Source organism: Anolis sagrei, chromosome X, assembly GCF_037176765.1.
Source record: "Anolis sagrei isolate rAnoSag1 chromosome X, rAnoSag1.mat, whole genome shotgun sequence".
In the NCBI taxonomy this organism is placed as follows: domain Eukaryota; kingdom Metazoa; phylum Chordata; class Lepidosauria; order Squamata; family Dactyloidae; genus Anolis; species Anolis sagrei.
In genome coordinates, this window is record NC_090034.1 from 72,692,958 (window position 1) to 72,706,673 (window position 13,716).

The following is a 13,716-nucleotide window of genomic DNA, read 5'->3' on the forward strand; positions in this document are numbered from 1 at the left end:
CATTAATTATGTGGCTGCAGCTCTTTGAATAATTGGGATTCATAACACTGTTTTTAGATGCTACAGTAAAGCTGTGGAGCAGTTAATGAATTATGGCTCTCAACTCTCCTGGCATTCGGTAATCATAAATGGGGGTCTGGGGAGTTGGGAGTACACTAGCCACAGGCTGCAAACACCTGTATGATAAATTACTACTCCTTCAGTAGTTTTTCACAGGGCTTATTCACACCAAAGCCTCTAACTCTTCTAGCTAATCACAGAGACTTTCAGCCGCCACAACAAGCTGGCTCAGAAGGCACAGAATGAGAAGAAGGCCCGTCAAGAGGCGGAGCAGAAAGAAAAAGCAGAACGTGCTACTAAACTTGCCAAGGAAAAAAAGCAAGAAGATAGTGAGCCACGAATTAAGGAGCTGACAGATGAAGAGGCAGAAAGGTTGCAGCTGGAAATTGATCAGGTAGGACTTTCATTTGTTAAAACTGGTGAGAAGTTCAAGTGGCATTGTTTTTCAATAGGTTGCTTCCAACTTGATTGAAGACTGCATTTCAAGAAAGCCTCCGTTTGTATAAATAATCATTTTCTGTCTTAGTGTATCACTTATCCATTCTCTTAACTGCATTTATTGTACTTTCCCATTCTTTATGCACAAACTGTACCTGAAAATTCCCCACCCTAACATTCCAGTTGGGTTGATTCATTTTTATCACCTGTGTTGAACATGAAAAATGGAGAAGGCTTAATAGTAAATGAACATGGGCTGTTTCTAGCTCTTAATTCAAATTTATCGACATGTTCATCTACATGTGTCTTCTTTTGAAACAGAAAAAAGAGAAAAAAGACGATGAGGCCCAGAGTATCCCAGTTGAACCTTCCAAGAATTCAGTGGAAACACCAGAGTCTAACAAGCAGGTAATGTCCTCTTAGAAGTTTTTGAAGATGTAAACATGTATTGCTTCCCATATTGAAATTGCATTTACTTACTTACTTAGGCGATCCCTCGTAGCCCGAGGATGAAGCTCCTCCAAATGCAGTGTCTTGGCTGGCAGTAGGTCCCTAGGTAGATATGGAGTCCTATTCTTGATCCGCATGTTCTCCCACAGTGAGGACATTGGTTTGCAGGTGGAAGGTGATCCCGGTCAGGGTTTGCTTGATGCACCTTCCTTTTGGCATGTTTCGCCCTTTCACCCTCCATTCGTGCCTCTTTGAATTCTGCAGCACTGCTGGTCACAGCTGACCTCCAGTTAGAGTGCTCAAGGGCCAGGGCTTCCCAATTCTTGGTGTCTATGCCACAGCTTTAAGGTTGGCTTTAGGCCCATCTTTAAATCACTTTTCCTGTCCACCAATATTACATTTTCCGTTCTTGAGTTCGGAGTATAGTAACTGCTTTGAGAGACAGTGATTGGGCATTCAGACAATGTAGCATTCAGTCCAGTGGAGTTGATAGAGTAGGAACATCGCTTCAGTGCTGGTGGTCTTTGCTTCTTTCAGCACGCTGACATTTGTCTGCCTGTCTTCCCAAGAGATTTGCAGGATTTTTCGGAGGCAATGCTGATGGAATTGTTCCAGGAGTTGAGTGCGACATCTGTAGACAGTTCACATTTTGCAGGCCTAAAGCAGGGTTGGGAGGACAATAGCTCTATAAACAAGCACCTTGGTATCCCTACGGATGTCCCGGTCCTCAAACACTCTCTGCTTCATTCGGAAAAATGCTTCACATGCAGAGCTCAGGCGGTGTTGTATTTCAGTGTCATTGTTGACTTTTGTTGAGAGGTGGCTGTCAAGGTAGCAGAAATGGTCAATATTTTATAATGTTACACCATTAAGCTGTATTTCTGGCATTGCAGAGGGATTGACTGGTGACTGCTGGAAGAGCACTTTGGTTCAATGAGAGGCCGAGCTTCTCGTATGCTTCTGCAAAGGTGTTTAGAGTGGCTTGTACGTCTTCTTTCATTGCTGTGACATGGTTCTTGTGGATGATACCTATAACATGGTTACCAGAATATGTGAAATCACAGATTTTCTGTAATTATAATAAAGTCTGTTAACCATAAAACATACAAATAAGGCATAAAGTTTAAATTGAAAAAACCCACCAGAGAGATTTCCAGAAGGAAAGAAGCTTGCCTGAGATTCTGGAGAGCTTCTGCCACTCACTGATACTGATGGTCAAATGAACTTGGTAAAAGGCAGCTTCCTGTGTTACACAATAAGCTTTCATGGTCTGTATTTGAAATGTTAATTCTTAGCATATGCATGTGACTTCCAAGTACGAATAAGCAGTGAGGGTACAAGAATATGAAATACTAAAAGTGTATTTCTCTTTGGCATTTCCATTTATGTATACAATCTATAAAAAAATTGTATATATACCCTAGATCAGGATAAAACATCATGCTTCAGCAGTGGAATTGACCGTATGTACTCATGTTTAAGTTGAGGGCAAGTTTTGGTGCCAAAATTATGGATTTTGATGTGACCCATGGTTAATCCAAGGGTCATTCTACAAAGTGTCAGTTCCACCTGAGAGGAGACCGCAGAGGAGGTCAGGGCTCTTGCCATGCTGCTCAGAGCAGGGCAGGGTTACTTGACTTCCATTGACATGTGCATAATTCAGCCCAGGTTTGTTGGGTCCATTTCTTGACTTAAGTTTCTAGACTTGTACTTGAGTGTATGCAACATTCCATGAAAATATTTTGTCATATAAATTGATTAAATGTTCAGACTCTCTGTTGAAATTTCAAATATATGTTTCAGGCAGTTTAAACTATACAGTCAGCCATTATTATTATTATTATCATCATCATCATCATCTCTATTTATATCCTGTCTTTCTCTCCATGGGGACTCAAGGCAGCTAACATCTATCCATACTAAACAGTTTACAAAGAGCAATACAAAAGTTAAAAAATAATTAATAAAATCAGATTAAAATACAGCAAATACATTAAAATGGCCTTTAAAACTTATATCCCCACCAAGTCCACACACCCTCCCTCCCCACAGCCTCCCCCAAAAGCCTGTTGGCAGAGGAAGGTCTTGACCTGCTTGCGGAAGGTCAGCAGGGATGGGGCCATTCTGGTTTCTCTTGGAGGGGAGTTCCACAGCCTGGGAGCAGTCAAGTTATTTCTTTATTTGTTTATTATTTACCACATTTATACCCAACTCTTCTCACCCCAAAGGGGACTCAGAGCGGCTTTACAGTAGGCAACAATGCGATGCCGCACAAATGCATTCAATTAATAAGCAAATACATTAAAATCCAAAAAGTTAAAAACATCAAACATTAGACATTAAATAGTTTATTAAAACCATATAGTCCAAGATTGTAATCAAGAGCTATTACATTCGTCATTGCAATATTTCATATTCACTTATTGCACTGTTTGGAAATTACTGACCAAAGGCTTGGTCCCATAGCAATGCTTTTAGTTTTTTCCTGAAGGTCAGGAGGAAGGGAGCTGATCTAAGGGAGCCTTCTATAGCCATGGATTCTGCATCCACAAATTCAATCATCCATGGATTGAAAACATTTTTTAATTTAAAAAGGAACCTTCACTTAGATATTTTACCATGCCATTGTGTATAATCATCCGTAGATTTTGGTCACCCATAGATTTTGTATGCATGGAGTGGATACCACCTGGAACCAAGCCCTAATGCAGTGGTTCTCAACCTGTGAGTCCCCAGATGTTTTGTCCTTCAACTCTCGGAAATCCTAACAGCTGGTAAACTGGCTGGGATTTCAGGGAATTGTAGGCCAAAATACCTGGGGACCCAGAGGTTGAGAACCACTGCCCTAGTGAATAACAAAGGCTCACTGTATATGCAGAACAGCTGAACCACTCTTATTCAAGTAATGCAGCCGACAGGAAAAATCCCCCTATGTACTTATTAAGCTTGATAAAAGTTGAATTTGTGTGAAGACTGTATATGCTATGATTGTGTTTCATTAGGATACAGATGAGGAAGAAGAAGATGAGAAAGACAAAGGCAAGCTTAAACCAAACTCTGGGAACGGAGCAGACCTTCCAAACTATAGGTGGACACAGACCCTCTCTGAACTAGATGTAAGTTCAGTCTTTGATTAGAATTTGAGAAAGTTTTTTTTTTTCATTAAAGTGGCTTGTATCCATTTGTGGCTAGGTTGAATCTATTAAATAAGGAAGCAGAGTCGGGATCCCTTTGCAGTTTAGCATCACAGAAAGAAGGTGAAGAACACTGGGAGTTAGTCTTCTTTGTTTTTCATCTTGTTAAATTGCAGCTTCACATGATACACATTTTTGTCATTTAAAAAAAAACTAGGTATTTTTAATTACAAAAAAGTGAGTCAAGCACTAAAAGGGCTAAATGGATACAATAACTCGGCAAAAGCTGCAGTTCAATATAAGCAGGTGTGCCTGTAGCTTAGTAGCCATCAGTCTGAGGGAGCCCTCAGTGTTAGCAGACCTCAGTGTTAGTTCGCCTCAGTGGAAGAAAGGTTTCAGTCTGTGAGAGATCTCTGTGGGAGAAGGGCCTCAGTGTGCTAGTAGGCTTCAGTATGGCCTCAGTGTTAGTATGAGTAGGCCTGGTGCAAGAAGCTTCGGTGAGAGAAGCCCCAGGTTGAAGGCCATCATGGGTGAAGCTCCAATGTGTGAAGGCTGCTGTGTGTATAAAGCTACTGTGTGAAGTTCGGTGTGAGAAGAGGCTCTGTGAGAGTGAATCTTTTTATCTGCATGAGAAAGAAGCCCAGTGTGGAAGCAAAGAAGGAAGTATAGAGAATAATAAGTTACTCAACTGTAACAAATTTGGCCACAGAAAGCAAATCCAAAGGATTTGACATTTTTGTGGTGCTCAAGATCTCCATGGATCAATCCCCCCCCCCCCATACTTCTGTGCTCCAAATTATGACATAATGACCTCTAGGGCTGGGGAAACATTTTTTAAAAAGTGAAAATGTCCCCAGGTCCCCAAGATGTTCTTTAGGGACAATATGTATATGCCAGGCTCCTAGCCTTCTGTGGTTGCCCATTCATGATTTAGGTTATAATAGATCATCACAGTGATCTGCACATCATCTGTAACAGAGAGGTTTCTATGATAATTCAATACTTTCCTTTCTTTTGCTTCCTCTGTTGTTTAGCTGGCTGTCCCAATCCAAGTGAACTTCAGGCTGAAGGGGAGAGATGTGTTAGTCGATATACAGCGACGGCACCTGAAGGTGGGATTGAAGGGCCAGCCACCTGTCATTGACGCACCCTTGTTCAATGAGGTGAAAGTGGAGGAGAGCTCATGGCTGATCGAGGATGGGAAAATAGTCACCGTGCACTTGGAGAAGGTAACAACAAAACCTTTTGTGTCTAGGTTTGTAGCTAGGTTTGCTAGAGTTTGAACTGCTAGTAGTAATATCACTTGGAGAGAGGAGCTTCCAGAATGAGACAGATTGCTGTGAGTTTTCTGGGCTGTATGGCCATGTTCCAGAAGCATTCTCTCCTGACGTTTAGCCCACATCTATGGCAGGCATCCTCAGAGGTTGTGGGGTATATTGGAAACTAAGCAAGGGAGGTTGATATATCAGTGAAATGTCCAGGGTGGGAGAAAGAACTCTTGCCTGCTGGAGGCAAGTGTGAATGTTGCAGTTGGCCACCTTTATCAGCATTGAATGGCCTTGCAGCTTCAAAGCCTGGCTGCTTCCTTCCTGGTATCCTTTGTTGGTTGGTGTTAGCTGGCCTTGATTGTTTCATGTCTGAAATTCCCCTGTTTTCAAAGTGTTCTTCTTTATTTACTGTCCTGATTTTAGAGTTGTTTTAAATACTGGTAGCCAGATTGTGGTCATTTTAATGGTTTCTTCCTTTCTGTTGAAATTGTCCGCATGCTTGTGGATTTCAGTAGCTTCTCTATGTGGTCTGACATGTTAGAGTGGTTCTGTGTTCTCAGACTTTTAAGTATAATGGGTTATCTTACTGTGATGAGAAAGTGAGTTACATGTCAATCTTTACTCACTAATAAATATAAAATGCTAAATTCCTAATGCACTCATTCCTTTCATAGAAGTTGCTGTTACTGTGAAATCCTTAATTGTCTTTCCTTTAGATCAACAAGATGGAGTGGTGGAACAAGTTAGTTCAAACAGACCCTGAGATTAACACCAAGAAAATTAACCCAGAGAACTCCAAAGTAAGTGCTTCTTTTTAAATGAAACTTTAACAGGACGGTTAACAACATCTTGTCCTTTTATTTTACAAACTTAAGAACTTATCAAGAGATTTAGTTATCTGGCTGAAGCAGGTACATTGCCAAAGTGTTAAAAATAAGTATACCATATATACTCTTATATAAACTGAGTTTTTCAGCCATTTTTTAAGACTGAAAAAGACCCCCCTCGGCTTATACTCGAGTCAAGGTTATTTATTATTTTACTCTATTATTATTATTACATTTATTATTTTACTCTGTTATTATTATTACATTATTTTACTCGATTTATTACTGTTATTACATTTATTATTTTATTCTTATTACATTTGTTTTACTCTATTATTATTATTACATTTATTATTTTACTTTATTATTATTATTGGAAGGATACGTAAGCACATTTACATTGAAGAAGGTTAGAATAATGGTTTAATTAGAGTTGGACAGTCTTATCTTAAATTACAGTTTTATGTAAATACTCAAAAACATTTAACCTACGTATGCCTCAATTAATGTAATTTTATTAGTTTCTATTTTTATTTTGAAATTGACCAACAACTGCTGCATTTCCCACTCTCACCTTATACTTGAGTCAATACATTTTCCCAGTTTTTTTGTGGTAAAATTAGGTGCCTTTGTTTATATTTGGGTCAGTTTATACTTGAGTATATACGGTAATCCTTAATCCAGGGGGTGTTTGCAAAGGAGACACAGAGTCCCTTTTTATATGATACTAGCTTGGGGATCTGGCAGTGCCCAGGTTAGTTGATAAAGGCATTGTTTGTTTTGCGAAGTTTGGTAATATCAGTCTGGTAATGTGTAATGATATTTATAAGAAAAAAACAGTCTTTCCTTTTGTTTTTTTAATAAAATTTCCCATTAGAAAATGCATAAGGATGTGAACTACAGTTCCTAGAATTGTGGGTCAATCCTTCCCAAACCTTGCCATTATTCAAAGTTGGCCATGTTGGGTCTCTGTGCCAAGTTTGGTCCAGATCCAACATCAGCTGGGTTTAGTGATATCTAGATAAGGGTGAACTACAACTCCCAGATTCCTAGGGCAATCACCCCCAAACCCAGCCAGTATGCACAGTTGGCCATGTTGGCTCAGTGTGCCAAGTTTGGTCCAGATCCATCGTTGGCTGGGTTCAGTGCTCTCTGAATAAGGGTGAACTACAACTCCCTTATTCCCAGGGCAACCACCCCCAAACTCCTCCAGTCTGTTCAGCTGCTAATCAATTCCTCTGTGTTTACTTTGGAAAGGGTTAAGGGAGAGAGGCAGTGGGCGGAGTCATGCAAATTCCACACGAGGAACCCTGAGATGCCTACCTGTGGTGGAGAAAACACATCACATCTATGATGACATTCTCCCTGAATGAAAGCATTTCTTGGTGGTGGGCCATAGTGTTTGGGAAGGAAATTGGCAGGCCTTGGCCTACATGTTCATGGCGCTCGCTATAACCTGCAATGTCAGTTGAGGGAGTGCCTTTGGAGGCTTCTCAGCACTTGGAACTATAGCCTGTTTGTGGAGGCAGAAGGCTGTGTTTGTAAGTGGACAACTCCGTCACATACATAGACATTTTTCACTTTTATCATGTGTATAGATTACCGGATACTGCGGGCAAGGGATGTCTTGCCTTCATCAGGGATTTAAGAAGCATCTACACTGCCATAGAATGCCACTTCAGAATGCAGATTACCTGCATTGAATTGGATTATATAGCAATGTAGACTGATATAATCCAGTTCAATGCATTTAATCTGCATTCTGAAACTGCATTCTATGGCAGTGTAGATCCATCCTGAGCAAGTGCTGGCTGCTTAATCTCAAACCTGTGGTGGGAGATCTTCCATAGAGGTTGTCAGTGGCTAAAAAGACCAATGAGCAAGGAAAGAATAGAGCAGGAAAGGGTTTCAGCTATGCTGGAAACCACATTATTTTGTTATTGATGGTAGTCTTTTTGCTGTTGGTATTTTTATAATCCTGTTTCAAAAGGTGCAGCCATAAATAAATTAATTAATTCAAGGCCCAGTGTACCTGTCCAAACGTATCTCCTTCTACGTCCCACCTCGGAGCTTAAGATAATAATCATCATCATCTTTATTTCTACCCCGCCACCATCTCCCTGATGGGGACTCGAAGCGGCTTACATGGGGCCAAGCCCGGCCAACATAATACAGCAGTAAAATCAAAGCATATACAGCAGACAACAACAACATTATCCAAATGACATTATTATTAATAATAATAATAATAATAATAATAATAAAAATTCCAATAGACACAATCACAATAGAGATGACAATGGGCGGGCCACATATTCTGAATAAAAACAACTAACAGACTATGATGAGATAAAATAGGAGCAGGACGTTTAAATGGAACTCATAAAACACACAGCGTTGTGGGACAGAACATCCTATTTGGAGGGCACGAACTCCATTAGCCGAAAAACTTTGAGGGGGTGTAAAATATGCTGTGCACCTACTCGCCAAAAGTGCAGCAGAAAAGCCAGGTTTTGAGGTTCTTTTTAAATATTTCCAGTGAAGGGGCTTTTCCTGATCTCTCCAGGTAAAGAGTTCCAAAGTCGGGGGGCCACAGAGGTGAAGTCTTTCTCCCTTGTGCCCACAAGACGAGCTTGTGAGATTGGTAGAGGCGAAAGGAGGACCTCCCCTGAGGAACGATGGGCCCGGGTTGGTACATGGAGTGAGATACTCACGAAGATCCTCTGGGGAGGCCCTGCTCTCAGCCCTGCCTTTGTCTCAAAAACATTTGGCGGGGACGAGGGACAGGGCCTTTTCGGTGGTAGCCCCCCGCCTGTGGAACATGCTTCCTGAGGAAATTAGATCATCATCTTCCCTCCTCACCTTCAGAAAGAAGGTAAAATCGTGGTTGTGGGACCAGGCCTTCGGGCAATCGGGTTAAAGGACAATGGATAATATTTGACTATGGCTTGGAAGTGGATTTGGATAAGTGAAGCGGAGTAATCATTAGTATATGGCTAAATAAATAGCCACCAGACTGGCTATAGCTAAATGGATCGTAAGTATACTGTTTAATTTTTATTTTGGTTTTAATTGTTATTTTTGCTATTTGTATTTTATGAAGCGGCATTGAATTGTTGCCAATTGTAAGCCTCCCTGGGTCACCCTAGGGGTTGAGAAGGGCGGGGTAAAAATGTTATAAATAAATAAATAAAATAGGATGTATATTTCTTAGATGCATAAATGAATAAACACGCACTTTCTTGTTCTCATTTTTTAAGCTCTCAGACTTGGACAGTGAGACACGCAGCATGGTGGAGAAAATGATGTACGATCAGCGTCAGAAGTCCATGGGTCTCCCCACATCAGATGAGCAAAAAAAGCAGGACATATTGAAAAAGTGAGTAGAGTCCATTTGTGGGCGCCTTGAAATATGCGATAGAGAAGAGGATCACAAATGACCCTTGTCCTTATTACAGGTTTGACTGTAGGTTGGATCCTGCCCTTCAGCGCGGCAAGTAGCAACGTGCTGTCGGGACTCAGGAGCCTGGTAGTGCCATCTATTCCTGAACCATGACATGGTGTTTCTGGTTCTTAATCTCCTTTTGCCTCAATTCAAGATAACATGACTTCCTCCCCGCCTCTCTCAAATGTCGGGGTTACTAGACAGCCATACTGTTATCGCTTTATTGCCCTGCTTGGCAAAAGTGCGCGTAGAAGCTTCTGTGAGTAATTCCCCTTCTAGGGCCGCACAGGGTGACGCTCCCTGTTCTCAGGTTAGCACCTGAGTCATTAAGGGCACACGGCTACCTTTCCTCCATTCTGAATAGCTCTGATGGTGGTAGGGGAAATGATGCAAGGGGAGTGGGTTTTTCTAGTATCCAGAGACCAATTTAATGTCTCCAGATACAAATCCCACTTCCGATAACTCACTACTTAAAGCCCTTCAGTGGGTGAGCTGAAATATAGCACCATCCTCTGATATTTACCAAGTTTTAAATATTGCACAATTTTCACCGTGAATCCTCTTTCTGCTGTACTGCTGCGAGAAATTGAGAGAAAGCTGATCTCATTTTTGTGCTACTAAATGGCAGATTTTAATACGCTATTTAGCTCTGACACTTAACTCTTTGCACATTCTGTTGAACACAACACTTCACATGCACCGCCTCCCCCTCAAAAAAGGGGGAGTGAATCGTTCGTATGCATTTCTCTTTTTTTTTAAATAGGTGTGTTTTATCAGACTGAAGGCCTATCTAGTGCAACACTGTATTTCCTTGAATGCATTTGGAAAGCCCAGAAACTAAAGATGAGTGCAATAGGATCACCCATTTTTGTTTTCAGGCTGCCAGCTTACACAAATAGGTTTCCTTTGGTACTGAAGATAGTACAGCCATCACAATTGATACATTTTCTTAATACCTAACATATGCATGTTGATGGTTGTCATTGTCACTAGAAATTCAATGTGCAGATTTGACAAATATGAATTTAATATGATGTGTGGGAATGAATGGAAGAATGGAAGGATGTATGAATGGAGTTAATAATTTTGGAAACACCAGTATAATATTAAGGCCTGCAATGACTAACTACCTGCTTGCTGGAACTGTGATCAAAACCTGCTAATGAGAATTGATAAGAACTGTGACAATGTATTGTCGAAGGCTTTCATGGCCGGAATCACTGGGTTGTTGTAGGTTTTTCCGGGCTATATGACCATGTTCTGGAGGCAATTTTTCTCCTGACGTTTCGCCTGCATCTATGGCAAGCATCCTCAGAGGTAGTGAGGTCTGTTGGAAGTAGGAAAAATGGGTTTATATATCTGTGGAATGACCAGGGTGAGACAAAGGACTTTTGTCTGCTGCAGCTAGGTGTGAATGTTTGTCATTCCACAGATATATAAACCCATTTTTCCTACTTCCAGCAGACCTCACTACCTACATATAGCCCGGAAAAACCTACAAGTTCTTTCAAGTTAAGGAAATGTTTGCAACATTCCTTATGTTAAGAAGGAAGTCAACACAAGCCTTGTGTTTGTCAACACCGATCAAGCAGAGTTAACATCTGGCCAGGAAACTGAGATGGATCCAGGATGGAAGATGTCTATCATTAATTTACAACTTTGGGACTACATCAACAGAATATTCCTATAAAAGACGCAGTCTAATAATGCTCAAATTGTGACCGACCTGAGGAGTCTGGTTCACCCGCTATGCTCTGCTCCACGGGAAGGAGAGAGATAGTGTACCTATGGATAGTGGCAGATTTGCACGGGAGCAGTCTGGTCCCTTTGGGGCTTCTTTCTCAAGGGAAAAGGAAGAAGTGCGCTTTTGGAGTTTTCGATTTTGTGCAGGGAGTCAGGTTCTGCTGTATGGAAAACAGATCTGGTCCTTGGCATTGTTCTTAGGGAAGAAGTTTTGGCATTTCAGCGTTTTGAAGTGGTGTTATGGAAGTTATGGAACTATACATTGGCAGGGAAGCAGGGTCTGGCCTAACAGGTGCTTCTCCAAGGAAGGAAAAAATGATATGGTAATATTTGGATACATGTGGATGAATGCGTGTACATATATGTGAATGTTAAGTGAAAATGTAATTCCCCTTTGTTTGTTTGTTAACCAATGTAATTGTAAATCCAATGTAGTTGCATAGAATCTGTATGTCTAATGTCATTTTTTGTCTAAATGTTTTCTGTAATCTGATATACCTTCTCACACTGGAAATTGCAATAAAAAGAACGTATGCTTCAAAGTTATTGGAAAGTCATTCAGGACATAATGATATCTTGTGGAAATACATTCCATTTGGTTGCTGTGAGTTTTCTGGGCTGTATGGCCATGTTCCAGAGGCTGTAAGGTCTGTTGGAAACCAGACAAGTGAAGTTTATATATATGTGGAATATACAGGGTGGGAGAAAAAACTCTTGCCTGTTTGAGGCAAGTGTGAATGTTGCAAATTATCACCTTGATTAGCATTGAATGGCCTTGCAGCTTCAAGGCCTGGCTGAGTTCTGCCTGGGGGAATCTTTTGTTGGGAGGCGTTAACTAGCCCCGATTGATTTTTGTCTGGAATTCCCCCTCTTTTGGGGTGTTGCTCTTTACTTACTGTCCTGATTTTTGACTTTTTAAAATACTGGTAGCCAGATTTTGTTCATTTTCACGGTTTCCTCCTTTCTGTTGAAATTGTCCACTTGCTTGTGGATGTCAATGGATTCTCTGTGTAGTCTGATATGGTAGTTGTTAGAGTGGTCCAGCATTTCTGTATTCTCCAACAATATGCTGTGTCCAGGTTGGTTCATCAGGTGCTCTGCTATGGCTGACTTCTCTGGTTGAATAAGTCTGCAGTGCCTTTCATGTTCCTTGATTCGTATGTGGGCAATGCTGCATTTGGGGGTCCCTGTGTAGACTTGTCCACAGCTGCAATATATACGGTAGACTCCTGCAGAGGTGAGAGGATCCCTCTTGTCCTTTACTGAACGTAGCATTTGTTGAATTTTCTTAGTCAGTCTGTAGATAGTTTCCAGGTTGTGCTTCTTCATCAGCTTCCATATGCAGTCAGTGGTTCCCATGCTGATGGTAAGAACACTTTTCCTCTGGGTGGGTCTCTGTCTTGACTCTCGTGGCTTGTTCTCGGTCTTGCAGATCTTCTGAAGTCTGTGGTGGAGTCTCCATTGGCCCGTAGAACCCAGTTGAGGGGGTTCATTTCACCTTGGAGAAGATGGGCTTCACAGATTCTTTTTGCACGGTCTGCCCAGGCTTTAATTGTGCCTCTTTTTTGACTTGGGTGATGGTTGGAGTTTTTATGTAGGTATCTATCAGTGTGTGTAGGTTTCTACAAACTGTGTGGCCCAATTGTTGATCTGGTTTGCGGATGACTAGGACATCTAGAAATTGCAGTTTTCCTTCATTTTCTTTTTCCATGGTGAACTGGATGTTTGGGTGGATGCTGCTAAGTTCTTCTCCATGGCTCCAAATGGTGAAGATGTCATCCACATATCTGAATCATGTGGTGGGCTTTTTTGTTGCTGTTTCCAGGGTTTGTTTTTCAAAGTGTTCTATGTAGAAATTTGCTATGACTGGTCTGAGAGGACTTCCCATAGCTACTCCATCTTTCTGTTCATAGAATTCATTGTCTCACTGGAAGTAGTTTGGGTGCAGCAATGGTGAAACAGGCTGTGACGTCTTCAGGGAAATTCTAGTTGATTACTGCAATGGTTTCTGCTACCGGGACCTTGGTAAATAGAGACATCACATTGAAGCTGATCACTTTGTCATTAGTGTTGAGTTTGAGGTTGCTGATTTTTTCTATGAAGTGAGCTGAGTCCTTGATGTAGTATGTAGTGAGCCCAAAATGGGGTTGTAGCTGTGCAGACAGAAATTTTGCCAAGTCGTATGTGGGGGATCCAATAGCACTCATGATGGCTCTGAGTGGGGTAGAGTTTTTATGGATTTTTGGGAGTCTGTTTACAGTTGCAAGGCTATTCAGTGCTAATCAAGGTGATCAATTGCAGCATTCACACTTACCCCCAACAGACAAGAGTTCTTTCTCCCACCCTGGACA

At 41.2% G+C, this 13,716-nt stretch overlaps 1 protein-coding gene across 1 annotated transcript in view; it reads left to right on the plus strand.

Annotated features, from left to right (window-relative positions):
* The window catches only part of NUDC (nuclear distribution C, dynein complex regulator), a 38,009-nt gene that overhangs the window by 19,508 nt on the left and 4,785 nt on the right, over positions 1-13,716 (plus strand). The window contains exons 3-8 of the mRNA XM_060784516.2: positions 251-454; positions 820-906; positions 3,951-4,064; positions 5,117-5,311; positions 6,067-6,150; positions 9,438-9,556. Coding sequence (XP_060640499.2) covers positions 251-454; positions 820-906; positions 3,951-4,064; positions 5,117-5,311; positions 6,067-6,150; positions 9,438-9,556 — 803 coding nt within the window. The remainder of the gene's footprint in view (positions 1-250; positions 455-819; positions 907-3,950; positions 4,065-5,116; positions 5,312-6,066; positions 6,151-9,437; positions 9,557-13,716) is intronic.